Raw genomic sequence first — 20978 nt, 5'->3', positions numbered from 1 at the left:
TGGTAGTCTATGAAACAAGAAGCAGGCCCTCACCAGACACGGAAGCTACCAGCCCCTTGACCTTGGATTGTCGGGTGTCCAGAATAGTGAGAAATAAAATTCTGTTGTTTATAAGCCAACCGGTCTATGGTATTCTGTTAGAGCTAACCAAACAAACTAAGAGAATGCCCTTTAAGGATGTTCTCTTCTAATACCTAGTTTTCAGAGAGGTTTAATCATGAATGGATATTGAATCACATCACGTTTTTGTGTGCATCTATTGAGGTGATTATGTAATTTTTATTCTTCAGTCTGTTAATAAAATAAAATATACAAATTCATTTTTAAATACTGAAACATCTCTCCTTTCCAGAGTTTGATTTGTTAATATTCCATTGAGGATTTCAGTAACTATGTCTATAATGGGTATTGGTATGTAACTTTCCCTTATAGACAAGGTGTTGTTTTACTCTGGCTACTTTCAACATTTTTTCTTTGTCTTTATTGCTCAAAGGTTTAATTATGATGTGTCTTGGCATGGCTTTTTTTTTGGATTTATCTGTTATGCACTCAGTTTCCTGAATCTGTATGTTTATGTCTCGCCAAATTTAGGAAATGTTCAGCCATTATTTCCTTGAGTACATTTTCAGTTCCTTCCTTTTCCTCCTCTCCTTTGAGGTCTCTGATGACTGAAGTGTTAGATCATTTGTTATAGTCCCACAGGTCCCTGAGGCTCTGTTGATTTTTTTTCATCTATTTTGTATTTTTAGATTATTTTTAGTCTGTTATTTAGATTAGGAAATTTCTATTGTTCTGTTTTCCAGTTCATAAATTCTTCCTTTTCTCACCTCTGTCTTCCTGTTGAGGCCATCCACTTGAGGTTCTTATTTTGGTTTTGTATTTTTCTGTATCAAAATTTCCATTTGCTGCTTCTTTATACCTTCTATTTATTTGCTGAGGTTTTTTCATTTAAGTATGCTGTAATTGCTCATTGAAACATTTTTATCATGACTATTTTATGATTTTTGTCAGGAATTCAAACACCTCTATCATCGCAGTGTTGACATCTTTGGTCTTTTATTATGCAATTTGAGATTTTCCTGGTTTGGTATGACAAATGATCTTCGTATGAAACTTGTTTGTATTGTTATAAGACTTTAGATCTTACTTAAACCTTTTGTTTTAACTGGCTTTCTATAACACTGCTCTGTCAGGGGAAGGGGAAGAGGATGGGGTGGAGTGTGGGGTACCACCTCGTTACTACCAAGTGGAGGGAGAAGCCCAAGTTTCCCAGTTGGCCTCCAATGATGCCTGAGGGGGTTCCTCGTTACTGCTGAGTGGAGGCGGGAATCTAGGTTTTCCAAATGGTCCCCACTGACAATGCCCTTGGGGGTAGCCTCATAACTGCTGGGTGATAGTGAAAAACGTAACTCTCCAACAGTCTCTTCTGACACAATCTCAGTATGGCAGGAAAGTGGCACCTCATTACTGCTGGGTGGGAATGAAAGTCCAGACTCCCCACTGACACAATGTGGGGGTAGATGGGAGAGAAGGCTCACAACCAACCAGGAGGGAAGAAGCCCAGCTCTCTGCTTGGCCTTCTCTGACACCACTCTGATGGTAGTATTGGGATACTTTGTTATAGCTTAATGACGATGGAATTCTAGGTTCTCCAATTAGCCTTTTCTGGCCTTAGTTTTGCTGTTGTATTTGGCTAAAGTAGAGCAGATACTGTCTAAAGTTTTCAGTCTTTGTTAGGTTGTTCTATTCCTGGTCTTTTAGCTAGAGAGGAGGTCCTTGTGGAGCAACTGTTTTTTTGTGGGGGTTGTTCTTTTTTTTTGGATGCCCATAGACATTTGCAGTCTACTGGTTTATATAATCCAATAGCCTGTTTTAGATATATAATGCAACCAAAAAACTCCAAGGAAACCCTATCATGTCATTCCTAAGGTCCTAAGGTCCCTAGACAATCGTTCTTCTTCTCTCTACCTTTCAGAGTCTTTTATATATATAAAATGTCCAGTGGCTTTGGTTATACTTATGGGAGAAATAGGGAAAAGTATGTCAATTTCATCTTCCTGCAAGTAGAATTCCTCCTAAATTTCATTTTTATAACCATCTCCTCCATCTCTAAAGAGTGGATGATAAAGGAAATAATATTGCATTTATACCTATTAAACTTGAGCTCAGGCAACTAATTTAGAGAATCTAAAACATAAGATAAACAATAGTTCAATTTTTAAACAGCCTTGGGATTTTACTTGGCCTTAATTTCAGTAAGAACCAAAAGAGTGAAGTGGGATCAAATGTCAATGTAATCTGAAGTTCTGACTAAGACAAAGGTCAACCTATTTGAAGCACTTTACTCAATTCTATGTATGAGATTTTCAGAGCAATACTAATAAACCAGTGATAAAACAGAAGGATAACTAAGATTATGGTGGTTTCAGAAGATTGAAGAAACTAGGGATACCTTACCTAGAATTAAAAAAAGGGGGGAAGGGTTATATAATAGCAAAATTTTAATATTTATTCACCTCACATTTTAGAAAAGTGGCAGAAAGCACAGTTAGATAGTTTGGCTTCAAATGCATAGAATTTTCCAAGTTCAAAAATATCAGAAGTGTTAACACAAAGTCTGCATATCCACTAGTTAGAAATATCATTAAGTGGATTGCTTCAGTAGGAGAGAGACTAGAGTAGTGATTTTCAATCTATTATCTATGGTGCTACCTGAAGTGGTACTGTGGAGTTCCGGAAAACAGTATTGGGGGTTTGGGGGAGTATGTGTGTGTGTGTGCAATTGCTGCTGAGCAGGCAAAATGCTTGATTTCCTCGACTTGCTTCAACAAGACATCCCACTTATGTATTCAGTACTTACTTTGGCTTTTAGTAGAAGAGGTGGGAGTGGGGTCGAAAGAAAGATTATGCTTTAAAATAAAAGTTCAAAAAATGAAAACAGACCACCTTCTTACACCATATACAAGAATAAACTCAAAATAGATTAAAGGCTTAAATATAAGACCTAAAACCATAAAACTCCTAGAAGAGAACATAGGCAGTAAAATCTTAGACATTTCTCTTAGCAATATTTTTTTCTGATATATCTTCTTGGAAAAGGGAAACAAAAGAAAAAATAAACAAATGGGACTACAACAAACTAAAAAGTTTTTTTCCACAGCAAGAGAAACCATCAATAAAACAAAAAGACAACCTAGTGAATGCATGAAGCTAGTCACCAATGATACATCCAATAAGGAGTTAATACCCAAGAATTCATATAACTCAACACCAGAAAAACAAACAATCCAATTAAAAGTGACCAGAAGACCTGAACAGACACTTCTCCAAAGAAGACACCTAGATGACCAATAGACATATGAAAAGTTTTCAACATCACTAATCTTCAGCAAAATGTAAATCAAAACCAGGAGATACCACTTCACACCCGTCAGAATGGCTATCATCAATAATAATCCACAAACAAGTGTTGGCGAGGATGTAGAGAAAAGTGAACTGTTGGTAGGAATGGAGATTGGTGCAACCACTACAGAAAACAAGTGCAGAGGTTCCTCAAAAAATTCAAAATGGAACTGCCTTACGACACAGTGATTCCACTTCTGGGAATATATCCGAAGAAACCCAAAAGACTAATTCATAAGAATATATGTACCCCCATGTTCACTGCAACATTATTTACAATAGCCAAGACATGGAGCAACCCAAGTGCCATCAATAGATGAGTGGATAAAAAAAGCTATACAAATAGAATACTACTCAGCCATAAAAAAGAATTAAAGCTTACCTTTTTTGACAGCATAGATGGACCTAGAGGGTACTATGCTAGTGAAATAAGTCAGACAGAAAGACATATGATTTCACTTATATGTGGAATCTAAAGAACAAAACAAACGAACAAAATAGGAACAGACTCATAGAGAATAGATTGACGGTTGCCAGAGGAAAGGGAGTTTGGGTGGACTGGGTGAAAAAAGTGAAGGGATTAAGAAGTACAAGTTGGTCCAGCCAGTGTGGCTTAGTGGTTGAGCGTCCACCCATGAACCTGGAGGTCACAATTTGATTCTTGGGCAGGGCACATGCCCAAATTTCAGACTCGATCCCCAGCAGGGGTCATGAAGGAGGCAGCTGATCAATGATTCTCTCTCATCATTGATGTTTCTATCTCTCTTTCCCTCTCTCTTCCTCTCTCTAAAATCAATAAAATAAAATAAAAAAGAAATACAAATTGGTAGCTACAGAACACTCACAGAGATATAAATTACAGCATAGAGAATACAGTTAATAATATTGTAATAACTATGTATTAGACCAGGTGGGTACTTGAAACATCAGGAGGACCACTCTGTAAAGTACATGATTGTCTAACCACTATGCTGTACATTTGAAATTAATACAGAATAACATTAAATGTAAACTGTAACTGAAAAATTAAAAAATAAACTGATGACCTAAATTCTTTGAATTCTATATTCTGTGATTAATGCCTAATTCTCAGCCATATTCCAGAAAAATAAGACCACCACCTTATTGCAGTATTACTGCAAACAAGATTACTGGATGTGATTTTAAAAGACTCCTTTTCTTCAATAATGGGACTTTTAGGGTAACACAGATAACTGTTTTCAGCTCTCCACTTTATCTATGTCAGCATAGCCTATATTGTGCCTAGGTTTTATCTTTCTCTGGAAAAAAATTAATAATTAAACGTAATGCCCTTTACTTTCAAAAATAAAAAGTAGCTGAAGAAAAGTAAATCTTACAAACCCATGAAGTTATACATTTTAAATTTGTACCTGGAAAAATTAGTTGTTATATAACTAAATTCTAAGTGAACACAGTGTACTATCTACTCCAAAAATAATCATGTAACTTCTCCAAAAATAAGAGCAATTTGCTACATATTAGAATACTAAAAAATGTGAAATACTATATGGAAGTCTCTAAACACTTGAATCTCTAAAATGCCTTCTCTTGAAAGTTATAGATCATTTCATGATTCACATATATATTAATAACATTCACCATATAGTTGATCTACAAAAAATGTTTTTATTTACTTATATTTTTAATTCTTAAGCTAAAGCAATTTTTTACTGAATTTATTGGGATGACACAGGTTAACAAAATTATACAGGTTTCAGGTGCACAATTCTACAATACATCACCTGTACACTGTAGTGTGCATTAACCATCCCAAGACAAGTCTCTGTCCATCACCATTTATCCCTCTCTACCCTCCTTCACCTCTTCCCACCTCCTTTTTCCCCTCCCCCGCCTGCAATCACCACACTGTTGTCCATGTCCATGAGTTTTTTCTCTTTTTTGCTCAATTCCCCCACCCTACAAGAAATGTTTTTTTAAAGTTTTGAATTATTACTCTTACCTAGATTAATTTTACCTGTGTTAAAAAATTAACACACATCTCATAGTATCATCTTTCTTACTGCCTTAGTCATACTAGTGGAATTCTTAACCATAAATCAAATAGAGATTCTATTTTCAACATAGTAGTTCACTGGGTTCTCAGAAGTAACATTCAGTGTTAGAAGTAATTCTAAAGGTCTATGATCTATATTCTGCTGAGGCATGACTCAAGGTGGCAGGCAGGTGTGCAGAAGGGGTCCTTTCATGTGGTAGAGAGTCTACCTGATCATTCAGCATGGATATCTCAACATGGCCTAATTGTTTTCTGTTGACAGTTGTTTATGTATTTTGTGAGTGAATTTTACGTTAAGTGGTATATTACAAGAATTGAGATCTTCTGATGAAAAAAACTGTGAACATTAGAAACATCAAGCTCTACTGTATTACATGTGTTTTTTAGTCAGGAATTATTTTTCAATTTATAAATAAAATGTAAAAATATAATCACCACACAATATAGAAACCATGGCAGTATCTCAAAATACTCTGAGATCCTTTGCTTTTATAAAAACTTACTTTTTAATAAAAGGTAACATATTAATGGCAGAAAATTTAAGAAACACAGAACAGCACACATAAGAAAAAAATAACCATTTTTAAATGGAAAATAATCAAGTTCTAACAGAAAAGCATTAGTGAGTATGCGGACCCCATTTTAAACTGCAAAGGGTTGACTGAATTCAGAATTTGTTCCTTTATGTAATTAAATTCAACCCTTTTTTTATAAGCCCAAAGGACTGCTAAACTGTGATTCAATAAACACTTAAGAGTAAAATTTGTTGATTTTAGCATCAAAAAGCACAGAATAGAATTAACCTTCAGATTAAATTTGAGATTTTCACAAGTTATATTACTAAAACAGATTACTGATTTGAAACTATACCATTAAGATTATAAAGATAATAAAAACTTAAGTGAAAACATCCAATGATCACGTTTCCTTTAGAAAGACTAGATTACAGAATTAATGTGATAAATTGTTATTACTAAGATTTATTCTACATAATGTCTTGATATTACCAGCTATATTTTACAGATCTGTATTTTCAATTAAAAATATTTTATAATTCTGAAAGGATATAGCTCCCATCTTTCCTTTTATATTTTGAGATTTATGTTTCTGATGTAAATGTATTTACTGATTTATTTTAAGAAAACCAAAAAAGGGCATCTCTTTTACATACCTCTTTTTAACTTACTTACTGCTAAAAAGTTTTTCAAAGATTCCCAAGTTTAATGAAGTAGAAATTAAGCAAACAAATTAATGCCTAGATGCTTCTTTGTAAATTGATTAAAATACCATCTAGTAACCTTTAGAGATGGGCTACCTTTCATTTTAAGCTTTCATTTTAATTACTTATAGAAAGTGATTCTGTTCCTAGCATGTGGAAATTAATACAATCATTATTTTTTATATTAAACACAAAAGACGTTGACTTATTTATATTAAGGACAGACAAAATAAACTTTAATACCAAAAAAAAAAAAAAAGAGTAAGAAAGGGTCACTTTATAATGATTAAAGTTTCAATTTATCAGGGATTCTTAATAAATTTAAATTTCTGTACCTTAAGAACATGGTCTCAAAAACAAAGGAAATATTTACAGATCTATAAGGAGATATAGAGAAATCCACTATCTCAGAAAGAGATTTTAATACACAACTGTGTTGGTAATTGATACAAGTAGATTTTTTAAAATTAGTAAGACTATATAAGGTTACAAGAACATGATTTATGAACAACCTAATTTTTAGAAAATTATAAATTACCAAACCTGAATAGTCTTATGACATTAAAGAACTTGAATGAGTAGCTTTTTAAATGATAGTAAAAAAATATACGTGTGAAGAAAAATTTAAAGCCCAAGAGGCTCTACTAGAAAATTCTGCTAAACTTTCACACAGGTAATTCTTACACAAACTCATCCAAAACATAGGCAAAGAGGAAACACTCCTTAACTCATTTTACGTATAACCCTGATATCAAAACCCAAAAAATACCATATGAAAAAGAAATTATAAGCCAAACTCATTCATGAAAATGTATGTGAATATCCCAAGAAAAGGGGTTCTGGGAACCGCACAAGGGTGAGGAAATTATTTTTCTCCAAATCAGGTAATGGTTATCCTGGGGGAAGGGAAAAGATTGTGATCATGTGAGAGTATCTCAGAGTAAGGGAACAGGGGAGTGGGAGATTGGGAGTTTATAATTATTTCCATGATCAACCCATATATTGTATATACTTTTCTGTATATTCATTATACATCACAACAAAAAAACCAAAACAACGTTTTAAAGTAATCTTCAGTATAGTAAATTTATGGAAGTTACACATTCTACTCACATCTGGGGTTAGTATTGGAGAGCTAATATCTAAGGACATTATTTAACCCTTTTCTTATAAATTCTCATACTGACTCATTTTGTTGTACATATGTTCTTTTTCTAATGAAAAAAACCTAATGGATCAGAGTTTACCACGACTATAAATAAGAGTTTCAAAGTATACACTCAGTATTGTTAATCCATTCCGGAAATGGGTATAAATCAGAGAATAGAGATTCTTTTCCAGGAATGTACGCCAAAAGATTATGCATTCTAAAATCACTTTTATGTTTCTCATAATTCGGGATGGCTGCTATCTAAATCACACCAGACTGTATAATTTATAAAACTTCAAGCTTATTAAAAAGAGAGCTGTTGGGAGATAAATAATACATTAGTGCTATTACCTTTTAGCCGGTGACTTAGAATCTGTTCCAAAATAGCTGCAAAATTGTTAAATTCAGGAGAAGAATCATCAATTGTCTCAAAACAGGACCGATCAATCAGGGTCTTTACAGAAAACCTATGAAAAAAAGGAGATTATTATTGTTTTTAAGCAGAGTTGATTCATTCACCCAAGTATGAAAAATGGGAGGAAAGAATTTGGGGAAGTTTTACAGAAATACTTTATAAGACAATATATTTTCAAAACTCCCTCTATTCAAATTTACTATGTAAACAGAGAATTTTACAGAAATATCAGGCTTTTCATTTATATATTTACTATCTGTTGACTATACTACACAGGAATAGCTCACTGTCCCCTCAGCCATTAAAATCAGAATAAAAAATGACCTAAATTATTAACTCCAAAATACTCAAAAGCCATACTGCTACTTCTAAGAAATTTGAGCATCAGACCAAAAATGCTTTTAAGAGTTTTGAAGCACAACATTTAATAAAATTGGATGTGAGTGTTCATGATGTGTACATCTGAAGTTCTTATGAGCTATAAATAGGAAAACTTAAAACTCTGTAAAGTGTGCTATATTATCCCCTCTCATCATAATGTCCGTTGTCTTAATTTTTAGCTGCCAAAAATCAACACATTTTCCAAGATTCAACTCAGATGCCATCTCTTCAGTGAAGGATTATCTTCCTACATATTCCTAGCACAAACTAGTATTTTGTTTGTATCTCTCTTCAGAGACAGCTACAATTTATCTTACTGCTGTTATTTGTGCTGTTTATCTTTATCTTATTAAAATATAAATTCCTTCAGGGCAAAAACATATCTTCTGCACGTTTATATCTTTCTTAGCACAGAGGTCAATGCCTCAAACATTGTACTTAGTACTTGTTGATTTATTTGTAAGCCCTATTTTGAAAGAAAGTGAAAGAAACAGTTACATGCCGAGACCAAAAAAAAGTTCATGATTTTTTAACATGTATACATTTGTGTAATCACCATCAAAATCAGGATGCAGAACAGTTTCTGTCATCCCATGCTATCCCCTTATAGTCATACCCTATAAAGAGTAATAGGTGAGTATCTAAGTAAAGACAACTGGGGGGGGGGGGGGAGGTGTAAAGAGAAGCGAATAACTATGAGGGCTGTTAAATAATGAGAAATGTAAACTATGAGGAAGATAAAGTAATACAAATTATTTCTTCGGTTTTAGGTTTGTTGGTGATGCTATTTAATCAGGACATAAAATATAGAAGACAAGTATAAAGGGAAATATAAAGAGATTTGTTTATATGTATATCCATTAGAAATTATATTTTATATATTAGAAATTAAACTGAGACAAATTTTAAATTCAGGCAGCCCTCAATTTGCACAGTAGGGCAGAACCATAAAAATGACTATGCAAGCTGAAACCATGCAGAGTGATCTTAATAATTAATGGAAAGAATTACAATTGTCTTGTGACCTTTACAAATTTTTGTCGAAACCTTAACGCTCTCACTGCCAGTAATAATGTATAGGGAAATGAAAAAATAGTAAAACATTTATTTAGTGCACTGTAATTTAAAACATTAGAAACACTGAGAAAGTTTTACTTTGAAAAAGACTTATCAAGAGCAGTTTGAACACTGTGCTGTACACCTGAAACTAATAAAAAGCAGTTTGAACAGTGCTTGTCTTCTTCTCATTGTACAACTTAAAATACGGAATGAGCATGTTTCCTATACCTTAGCAAATTGTCATATGCCCTTCTAAGTTTAAATCAGTTTCCAACATTTTATCCTTTGCACTGTCAAAGCTGTGACACTCTCTCAGAGGCCCTATATTGTGAAGTGGTTTGTAATGTCTCTTCCTCTGGGACATCTTCACCCTTTTGTCACAACCACTTTACTCCTTTATATCTATATGTTTGCCTTTAATAAGTTTCTCTGGCTGCATATCTAAATTCTCTTGAACAGCACCAGTGTCAACATTCCCAGCTATTTCTTCCATAACTCCATTTGTGTCTAATTCAAATTTCACTTCTAGCGTTATCACTTTCCATTTCTTTGCCATATTTTCATCTTTGTTGGCCAACCACTCTCAATAATTTATTTTCATAAAGCAACATGTGGGTTTACCACCAAGAGACAAGAAGGCAACACAGCTACAGGCTTTGATTTCTGTGCATAAACTAATAAGAGGTGCATAGTGACTAGTCCTAGACAGACTTTGAAAGAACTGATGTGACTGGTCACTGTTCAAGACCTGTATTTGTAATTTACATAGGGATCTACAGACTAGCAGCAAAATTTTATTTTATGCAATTACTCACAGTTAACATACAATAATATTCCCATTGGAACCATGATGTGAAACTGGTATTATTTAATTGTGGTAACTGAAATTAGTGCATATTGGAACTCTGCAAAGTGTGGGCTGACTGATTTATTAATTACAAACAAAATAAACCCATTACATGTTAGCATAGATAATATATTTTAATGAAAACTATATTTTCCAAAACAAAAAATGGCAAGAACAGCACTGTTTTACATCTTTGCAAATATCTTTAACATTGTGTTTAACAGAAGATAACTAGATTCTCATATCTGCTTCTGTATTCAGTCTATTCTAACATATACCATGTAGTCTCTGGAAAACTCCAAAATTCACTTGGTAAAGACTAGGAACCAAAAAAGCAAACAACGTCTTAGAATTGTTAAGAAAATAATTTTGACCTTTCAGGCCTCTGAAAGGGTCTGGGTCCAAGAGTACACTTTGAGAACCACTACTCTAAATTATTCTTTGTCTGTAATGAAATTACTTTTATCTTATACAAATAGAATGATAGTAATTATTATATCCTTAAGAAAGTTAAGAAAATAGTTACTCAAATAATTTTCATTCTTCTTTGGTTCTGACGAATAACCCTGACTGAGAAAGGTTGAGATAGTACAATGTAGTTAAACATTAATCTATCTACAACAAAAACTGGAGTTCAGTGGAGGAAGCTATTGGGGGGGGGGGGGGGAGACATCTAGAAAGTAACCCTGATGAAGCTGGCCACTTGTACCAGAAACATAGTCAGTCAGAGAAACAGTAGATGTAATGTATGACCAGATGAATAGAAACAAAAAGGTAAACAGAAACCAGATTAAAGAGGGACTTGAAAAGTCCTTTTTTGTTTCACATGTCCATTTCATTGATAACACATGAGAAAAATGCTGCAAATCCTCAGCAAACTTTTAATAAGAATAAATAAGTACAATATTTTTATTCAGTAAGATATAAACTGGGAAGTATTCCTAAAACGAATAAACAAAAACCACACAGTCTTCACCTCCACCTTTAGGAGGAAACTTCTGCATGCCTGAATGTTTCTCTGTCATCTTTTTTAGGTAGAATGGAGTAGGAAAGCTGACTCTGCAATCACATTCAAAGTAGGAGTAACCTACTGCTTTAGAAAATTATAGCACCTAAGATATTAATGCACATTGGTGAAATAAATTTAAAAAGATAAAACTAACAAAGTGCTTATTTCATCAAAGAAGCTAGGTTAGAATTCAACTGCCTGTAACAGCCTGATAAGATTTTAGTCACCACTGTCCTTCAGAAATAATACAAAATTACCTAACAAATGATCTACTTTGTAAAATGTAATGGAAAAAAGCAGCCATGGAGAGCAACAAATATATTTTTTGTAGCATCCAGAGCCATATACAGATCAATCAGTAGTCAATAATATAGGAGTCTTTTTATCATGTTATCAGTAGTTTATATTCCTATAAAAGAAAAATCTGCATGACAAAAACCTAAGATGGTGAGTCTCAGGGCACTAAATTACTTTTAACTCAACACCTCTCTAAGAACTAAAACAAAGCCAAAATCCAAATATCACAAAATACATCATTACACAGAATTTCTGTTATTTCCAAGAAGAAAGATATGTTCAGTGTGAAAAAGCAGTTTAAATAATGTATAATATATCAAAATTAATAATTTAGAAAAAGAGTATTTCCCAGCTTTGTTTCATCATTTATACCACTCTTCTCCTACCAACACAAACCTAAATTTCAAAAAGGCTAATTAGATTCTTAAGCCTATGTTTTACTTCTAGCTAGTCAAGTCTTCCTACTCAACACTTCTCTAGAATCACGTAGCTAGCTCCACAATGCCAGAATAATGAGAATCTTTTCCTCTATAAGACAGTAAGTAGCTAAGATGTGCTATAAAAACCAAATCTGTAAAACGAATTTTAATACATCTAAAAAATATCACACAGATGCCGATCTATTTCCTGATAATGATGATGTTAACATTAGTCATCTATTTCTTGAAGAGGACTGATTTTCAAATAATGACAATCTGATGAATGTCTAAAAATACCAAATTGTCTAAGTAACAGCTTTTACATAAGAACTTGAAAAATCAAAAATTTACATAAAAAGGTCTTATAATTAAGTGTTCTTTTTTAATAAATATTTTTAATTTTTCAATTACAGTTGATGTACAATATTATATTAGTTTCAGATGCACAACCCAGTGATTAGAGATTTATATAACTTATGAAGTGATCACTACATAAATCTAGTATCCATCTAACACCATACATAGTTATTACAATATTACTGACTATATTCCCTATGCTGTACTTTACACATCCCCATGACTGTTCTGTAACTACCAACTTGTACTTCTTAATCTCATCACCTTTTCCACTCATTCCCCCCAACCTCCTCCCATCTGGCAGCCATCAAAAAGTTCTCTATCAGCCTGTTTATGGTATGCTTATTCATTTGTTTTTTAGATTTCACATATAAGTGAAATCATACGGCATTTGTCTGTCTTATTTCACTCAGTGCAATACCCTCTAGGTCCACCCATGTTGCTGTAGATGGGGAGATTTCTTTTTTTTATGGCTGAGTCATATTTCACTGTATATATGCAATGCTTCTTTATCCATTCATCCATCGATGGACACTTAGGTTGCTTCCATATCTTGGCTACTGTAAATAATGCTGCAATGAATATGTCTTTTCAATTTAGTGTTTTAGGTTTCTTTGGATAAACACCCAGAAGTAGAATTGCTGGGTCCTTCTTTGTCTTTTGTTGTAGTCTTTGTTTTAAAGTCTATTTTGTCTGGTATAAGTATTGCTACTCCAGCTTTTGTTTGTTTCCATTTTCATAAAATATCTTATTTTATCCCTTTACTTTCAGTCTCTGTGTGTCTTTCAATCTGAAGCAAGTCCCTTGTAGTCTGCATATGTACGGGTCTTGTTTTGTTATCCATTCAACCACCTATGTCTTTTGAATGGAGCATTTAACCGATTCGCATTTAAAGTAATTGTTGATACATGTCTTTATTTCTATTTTATCATTCATATTTTTTATCTTTTTTCTTCTTAAAGAAGACCTTTTACCATTTTTTATAACATTTTGGTGATGATAAACTCCTTTAGCTTTTTCTTGTCTAGGAAGCTCTTTATATGTCCTTCAATTCTAAATGATAGCTTTGCTGGGTAGAGTAATCTTGGCTGTAGGTCCCTGGTTTTGTCACTTGGAATATTTTGTGCCAATCCCTTCTGGCCTAAAAAGTTTCTGCTGAGAAACAGCCGACAGTCTTATGGGAGTTCCCTTATAGGTAACTAACTGCTTTTGTCTTGCTGCTTTTAAGATTTTTTCTGTATCTTTAACCTTTGGCATTTTAATTATGATGTGTCTTGACATGGGCATCTTTGGGTTCATCCTGTTTGGGACTCTCTGTGCTTCCTGGACTTATATGTCTATTTCCTTCACCAGGGTAGGAAAGTTTCTGTAATTATTTTTCAAATAGGCTTTCAGTTCCTTACTCTCTTCTTCCAGCACCCCCAAGATGTGAATGTTGGTATGCTTGATGTTTTCCCAAGGGTCCCTTAAACTATCCTCATTTTTTAAAATTCTTTTTTCTTTTTGCTGTTCTGATCTTCCAAATCATTTATTTGAGCCTCTGCTTCATCTACTCCACTGTCAGTCCCCTATAATGTATTCCTCATTTCAGTTATCACAGTCTTCATTTCTGATCAGTTCTTTTTATGTTTTCTCTCTTCATTTTTATGTTTCCTATCTTTATGTTGAAGTTCTCACTGAGTTCATCTACTCTTCCACTAAGTTCACTGAGGATACTTATAACCAGTGTTTTGAACTCTGCATTTGGTACATTGCTTGTCCCCACTTTATTTAGTTCTTTTTCTGGAGTTTTGTTCTGTTCTTTCATTTGGGATATGGTTCTTTGTCTCCTCATTTTGGCTACTTCCCTTTGTTTGTTTCTATGTATTAGGTAGAGCTGCTACATCTCCCAGACTTGGTGGAGTAGCCTCATATAGTAGGTGTCCTGTAGGGCCCAGTGGCACAGCTTTCCCAGTCACCCAAGCTGGGGAGTATGCCACCTGTGTGGGCTGTGTGCACCCTCCTACTGTAGTTGAACCTTGATTGCTGTTGGCACATAAATGGGAGAGACTTATCCCCAGGACAATTGGGTGCAAGGACTGGCCTCAACTACAGCAGAGGAGCTACTGTGCAGGGGCTGACCCCACAGAACAGGACAAGTGGGGCTCTGGTGCCTGATGAGTCAGTCCTCCCCTTGAATATATTGCTAGTGAAGGTGGCTGGGTGGAGCTCCAGTGTGGTCTAAAGCTGTCCACTGAGTGCACTGGCTCTCGGGCCTCCCGGGAGATGCAGGCCAAGGTCAGCCTGCATGTACCCTGCCCAGAGTCACTTGGTATGAGCTATAAGTGATCTGCAAATGGCTGCTTACTTCTGCTGGGCGTCAAGGTGCCAACTGGGAGAGACCAAGCTGCTGAGGCAGACTACCACTATGCTGGCCTGGGGACACTTAGCAAGAGAACACTGAGATCAGATGCTCCTTGTTTGGGGTTTGTGATCGTTTGAGGGATTTGGAGGAAATCCGCAGCATGAGCCAAAACAGGTTTATATGGAAAAGTCACTTGAAGTGGCTTGGGCCTACAAGTTGGGTAGGGCGGTGTCTCAGGGAATCACCAGAGTAGAGTGAACATTGTTAGTCAGGAGACTCAGATATGGTGCCTGACTGCCAACTCTGTGGGGGAAGGGCTCAGCAAAAGAACAAGGGCCTACGGCAGCACTTCTGCCTGAAACAAAGCTACCACACCAACCCCTGCCCCAAAGCCAGATAATTCAGTTCATCCCTTTATATCCCTGACACCTTTCGAGCTGCAGCCCCAGTGCTGGAGCTCAGAGTGAGAGAGAGTTTGAGTAAGTGTGTGCCTGGGCCCTTTAAGAAGAATGCCTGGGACTCCAACAGCCTCTGTGTCACTCAGCCACAATCCCCACTGATTTTCACAGCCTGAAGTTATGGGGACTTCTCTTCCTGGCACTGGAATCCTGTGCTCATGACCTGATGTGGGGCTTGGACCCCTCAGTCCTCATGGGGACCTCCTCAGTGAAGCTATCCCTCCGATTTTTAACTGACATGTGGGTATGGGACAAGCCTGTTCAATGTCTCCACCCCTCCTACCAGTCTGGATGTGGCCTCTTCTTTATATCCTTAGTTATAGGACTTGGGTTCAGCTAGTTCAGCTAGATTTAAGGTGGTTCTGCATGATGGTTGTTCTGCAGTTCTGTTGTAATTTTGATGTGGTTGTGAGAGGATGGGAGTACCGCATTTACCTACACCACCATCTTGACAGAAGCCTTAAGTGCAGTTTTAAAATGTCTCTATCTTAAAATATTCTCTTTCCCACCTTCAGTGTCCAAAGGAAATTTTTGTGTAGCTTGGAAATAAGAAAGAATGATTGTGACTAAAACCTTCAAACCTAAGAAAGCATGAACTACATTTTTCCCTTTGGCAACATACCAAGAAAATAAGATATTTACCAAATCCATGCTTAAAAATATCTTCATTATATCCACATTAAGTCCATTCCTTCCATAGTTTATAAATTTGTAACGTAATTGTAGCTACAAATAATTAAAAAGCAAAAAAGTGACAAAATCAAAACTAAAATTATTACTTTGTTAAATTACTTTGTTAATTGGAAAGAAATTATTTAAAAAGTGGAAATTCCCCTTTATTATTTAAGGCTCTCCATTAGTACTATACACACATATATTCACATAAAGTATATAGGAACACAATGGATTTTTTGTACATTGATTTTGAATCCTTCAACTTTAATATATTTATTTACTGTTCCTAATAGCTTTTTGGTGGAATTGTTAGGTTTTCTACAAAAAGAATCATGTCATCTGCAAAAAGTGAGAATTTTACTTAACTCTCAATTTGATACCTTTTATTTCTTTTTCTTGCCTGATTGCTCTGGCTAGGATTTCTAGCACTGTGTTTAATAATAGTGGTGAAAGTGGGCATCCTTATCTTGTTCCTGATCTTAGAGGAAAAGCTTTCAGTTTCTTACCACTGAGTAAGATATTAGCTGAGGGTTTGTCATATATGGCCTTTATTATGTTGTCATACTTTCCTTCCACACCCATTCTATTGAGTGTTCTAATAATAAATGGACGTTATATATTGTAAAAGCTTTGTCTGCATCTATTGAAATGATCACATGATTTTTATCCTTTATTTTGTTAATACAGTATATCACACTGATCAATTTGCAAGCTTGATCCCCAGTAGGGGGCATGCAGGAGGCAGCCGACTGATGATGTTTCTCTCTCTCTCTTTCTCCCTTCCTCTCTCTCTAAAAATCAATAAAAACATTTTTTTTAAAAAGATGATCCAATTATTCTAAATCAATGATGAGAACGTTAAAATAACTATGATTAATGTATTCAAGAGAATAAAGAAAAAGATGGATATAGATAAAAAAATAGGTATTTTTTATCAGAGGATTAGTCTATTTAAAAAGAATCAAATAGAAATTCTAGAACTATCTGAAATTAAAAACTTATTTGATGAGTTGAACAATAGATGAGAAAGAGCAGAAGACATGATTAAGGAGCAGGAAGTCAATAGAAAATATACTAAATGAAGTATATAGAGACAAAAGAATAAAAAATACAGAAAAGAATATGAGTCATGTAAGACCTGGTGAAGTTTAAAATACATGTAATTGAAGTATAAGAAGATACTAATCAAAATTTTTCCAAAAGTGATGGAAGAGCAATAAAAAGGGTAAATATGTACATAAATAAAAGTGTTTGTTGCCTGAATATCGAATGTAAAATACAGTAATAAAATAATCTTTCAGAATTTAAAATATATGTAGATTTTAAAAGTATATCTAGTATGAGAGGGAATAAATGGTTCCAACATTACTGGAGAAGTAGTAAACGTTAAATTTGTATTAGACTGTAATAAATCAAGGGTAAATGCCAGAGAATAGAAATCAAATATACAGGGGTGAGCAAATGTAGGTTTACAGTTGTGAGTATGTGAAACACAGAGAGTTTATTTTTATACTATTATTTATTAATTGTTGTATTATTTTCCATATGAACAACTGTAAACCTACTCTTGCCCACCCTATATATATATATGAAAGAAAAAGAATATATGACTAACAAGTTCAGAGAGAGGAAAACTGGAATAGTGGAATAAATGGAATAGTACTGTACTGATAAAAGCAAGCAAGAAAAGGGAAAAAAGTGAGCAAAAAATAAACAGCAAAATGGTAGCTTGTAAACCCAAATAAAATAGCATTAAATATAAATAGGTTAAATATTCTAAATAAATAAAAAACTAGATAAAATGCAAAATTCCATTCTATAGTGCCTACAAGAGACACTTGAAATGTAAGAACCCAGAAAGATTGAAATAAAGAATGGAAAAATATACAAACATAACTAGAAGAAAGCTGTTTTAACTAATATATTAACAGAAGACAAAATAGACTTTAAGTCACTAACAGTATTTGAGATAAAGGACATTTCATGATGACAAAGCAATCAAACCGCTAGGAAGGGTTCACAGTTCTAAATCTGTACACACCTAGTAACAGAGCAGCAAAATATTTACAGCAAATAATGACAGAACTAAATGGATAGACAAATTTTCACTCAGAGAGATAGACTTTAATACATCTCTCTCAATACCAAACAGACTAAGCATACAAAAAACTAGTAAAGATACAGAAGATATGAACAACACAATTAACATACTAGATCTAACTGGTATATATAGATTATGCAGTCAACAATGACAGAATATATATTCTTTCTGAATGCACATGAAATATCAAAATTAACCATATGTTGCATCATAAAGCACACATAAACAAAATTTCAAATGTTAAAATCTTTCAGAATATGTTCCTGCACAGTGGAATTAAGTTAGAAATCAATAACTAAAAACAGAAAATCCTCAAGTGTTTGAAAGTTAAACAACCTTTTTAAATAAACCATGCATCAAAGAAGTCCCAATAGGAATTAGAAAACAGCTAAAACTAATAAATAATGAGGATACAACATTTAAAATCTTGTTTGCTATCCCATAGCAATGTCAAACAAGGGAATTTGTAGCCTTAAAATGCATACATTAGAAAAGAAAGCTGAAAAACTGAAAGGCTGTAAAACTCCCATCTCAAGAAATTAGATAAAGAAGAGGAACTTAAACTGAAAGAAAGTGGAAGGAAGGAAATAATAAAGACAAGAAGAGAAATCAATAAATTAAGAAACAAATGTACAACAGAAAAAATAAACAAAGCCAAAGGTTGATTCCTTGAAAAAATTAAGGAATTTTATAAACTCCTAGAAAGAAAAAAAAAGGGGGGGAAAGCAGAGACTACCAATATCAGGAGACAAAAATGGAAAATTACTACAGATTTTTTAAGAAATAAAAAATATTAAAAGAATACTAAGGAAAGCTCTAAGTTTAATATTTATTAAAGTATGGTTGATATACAGTATTATATTAGTTTCAAGTGTACAATATCCACCTGACTTATTTACTTTATAGCTGGAAATTTGTATGCCTTACTCCCCTTCACCTTTTCCATTCATATAAATGAAATGAGTGCATAACTAGAAGAATTTGCTGAAACTGATAGAAGAAACAGGAAGTCTGACTTGTTCTGTATTTATTAAATAAATTAAATTTGTTACTAAAAGTCGCCCACAAACACAATTTGCAGTTCAGATTTCATCCCTGGTGAATTCTTCTAAAAGTTTAAGAAATAAATATTAATCTTACACTAGCTCTTCTACAGAACAGAATAAAAGAACATTTCCCAACTTGTTTTATTAAGGTCAGATAATCTTAATAACAAAACTAGACAAAACTAGACATAAGAGAAAACAATTACAGACCAACCTCTTCCATGAACAAATATTCAAAAATTCCAAAAACTCATCAAATGCGAAGATATGTAAAAAAGATAACACAACTGGTTTTTATTCCAGAGTGGTTTAGCATTCAAAAGTCAATCATATAATTCACTACATTAACATAAAAAAAAGGGAGAGAAATAATTTGCTCATCTTGATAGACAGAAAAAAACATTTGACAATATAGTATTCAGAATCCACTTATGATAAAAGTTCTTGGCAATCTAGAAATACAAGGGAATGAAGAAAAACCTACGGCAAATATCCTACTTAATGGTAAAATTATTAATGCTTTCTGCAATACTGGGTCCTAGCTAGTGCAGTAAGACAAGAAACAGGAAGCATAAAGTGTGAAAAAGGAAGAAATAAAACAAGCAGATGACTGTATAAGTAGAATGTTAAAAAATACTGCAGAAAATCTGTTAGAATTTTAAAATATGGTAAAATTAATAAATTAAAAACATAATATTTTAAAAGGTCAACTTCATGTCTATATATCTACAAAAAATAAAATAAAAAGTATTTTAAATAATGTTACAGTAATATAAAACTATCAAATATGGAAAAATAAGTCTAAAAGTGTGTATAATATTTATATATTCAAAACTAAAAAACATTTTTGAGAAAAATTTCAGAAGTTAAATACATGAAGGGATATTTATGTTCATAAATTGCATGTAAGTGTTAATATTATAAAGATGATAGTTTTCCCCAAATTTATAGATTCAGTGCAATCTTAATAAAAATGCCAGATTTTTAATGGAAATTAATAAGGTGATTCCAAAATTTAGTTTGCAAAGGCCAAGAACAGCCAAGACAATCTTGAACAATAAAGCTAGAGAACTTACACTGCCAAACATCAAGACACAATATATAGTTGTTATGACAGTATGATATTACCTCCAGGAGAGACAACTAGACTAATGTAACAGAAGAGAGAATGCAGAGGCAAATACACAAATGACCCAGTCACCTGATTTATAAATGTGACAGTTGATATAGGAAAGCATGGTCATTTAAATAAATTGTACTAGGTTAACTGATTTTCCTAAAGGAAAATATTAAATCTTGACCCTTATACCTCACAGCAAAAACAAAATAAACTACAGGTGAGTTGTGGATATAAATGTAAAAAGAGTAAATCAATAAAGCTTCTAAAAGAAAACAGGAGAATATTTTCATTACTTTGGAGTAGGCTGATTTCTTAAACAGGTCACAGTAAACACTAACCATGAAGAAAATGTATGGACTACTTTATAATTAAAAACTTCTATTAATCAAAACACACGATACAGAGAATGAAAAATCAAGCCACCAAATGGGAGAAGATATCTGTATTACATATAACCCGTTTAAGTCCTGCATACAGAATATACAAAAACTATATATCAAACAAACAAGTCAGAGATCCTAGTTGATGAATCACTTGAATTGGCACTTCACAAAAGAGCATCTTCAAATGGCCCATAGACTTATGGAAAGGTGCTTAACTTCAGCACGTGACACCCCAACAAACACACCAGAATGGCTAAAACA

At 33.7% G+C, this 20978-nt stretch overlaps 1 protein-coding gene across 7 annotated transcripts in view; it reads right to left on the bottom strand.

The window, feature by feature from the left end:
• The window catches only part of RUNDC3B (RUN domain containing 3B), a 115940-nt gene that overhangs the window by 87705 nt on the left and 7257 nt on the right, over positions 1 to 20978 (bottom strand). For all 7 annotated transcript variants that reach the window (XM_087821130.1, XM_087821131.1, XM_087821135.1 and 4 more), the window contains exon 2: positions 8158 to 8273. In XM_087821130.1, the coding sequence (XP_087677256.1) occupies positions 8158 to 8273 (116 nt within the window). The remainder of the gene's footprint in view (positions 1 to 8157; positions 8274 to 20978) is intronic.

This window comes from Miniopterus natalensis, chromosome 10 (assembly GCF_054644295.1).
Source record: "Miniopterus natalensis isolate mMinNat1 chromosome 10, mMinNat1.hap1, whole genome shotgun sequence".
NCBI lineage: Eukaryota > Metazoa > Chordata > Mammalia > Chiroptera > Miniopteridae > Miniopterus > Miniopterus natalensis.
Note: the sequence above shows the minus strand (reverse complement) of the source record. Positions and strands in the feature narration are given on the sequence as shown.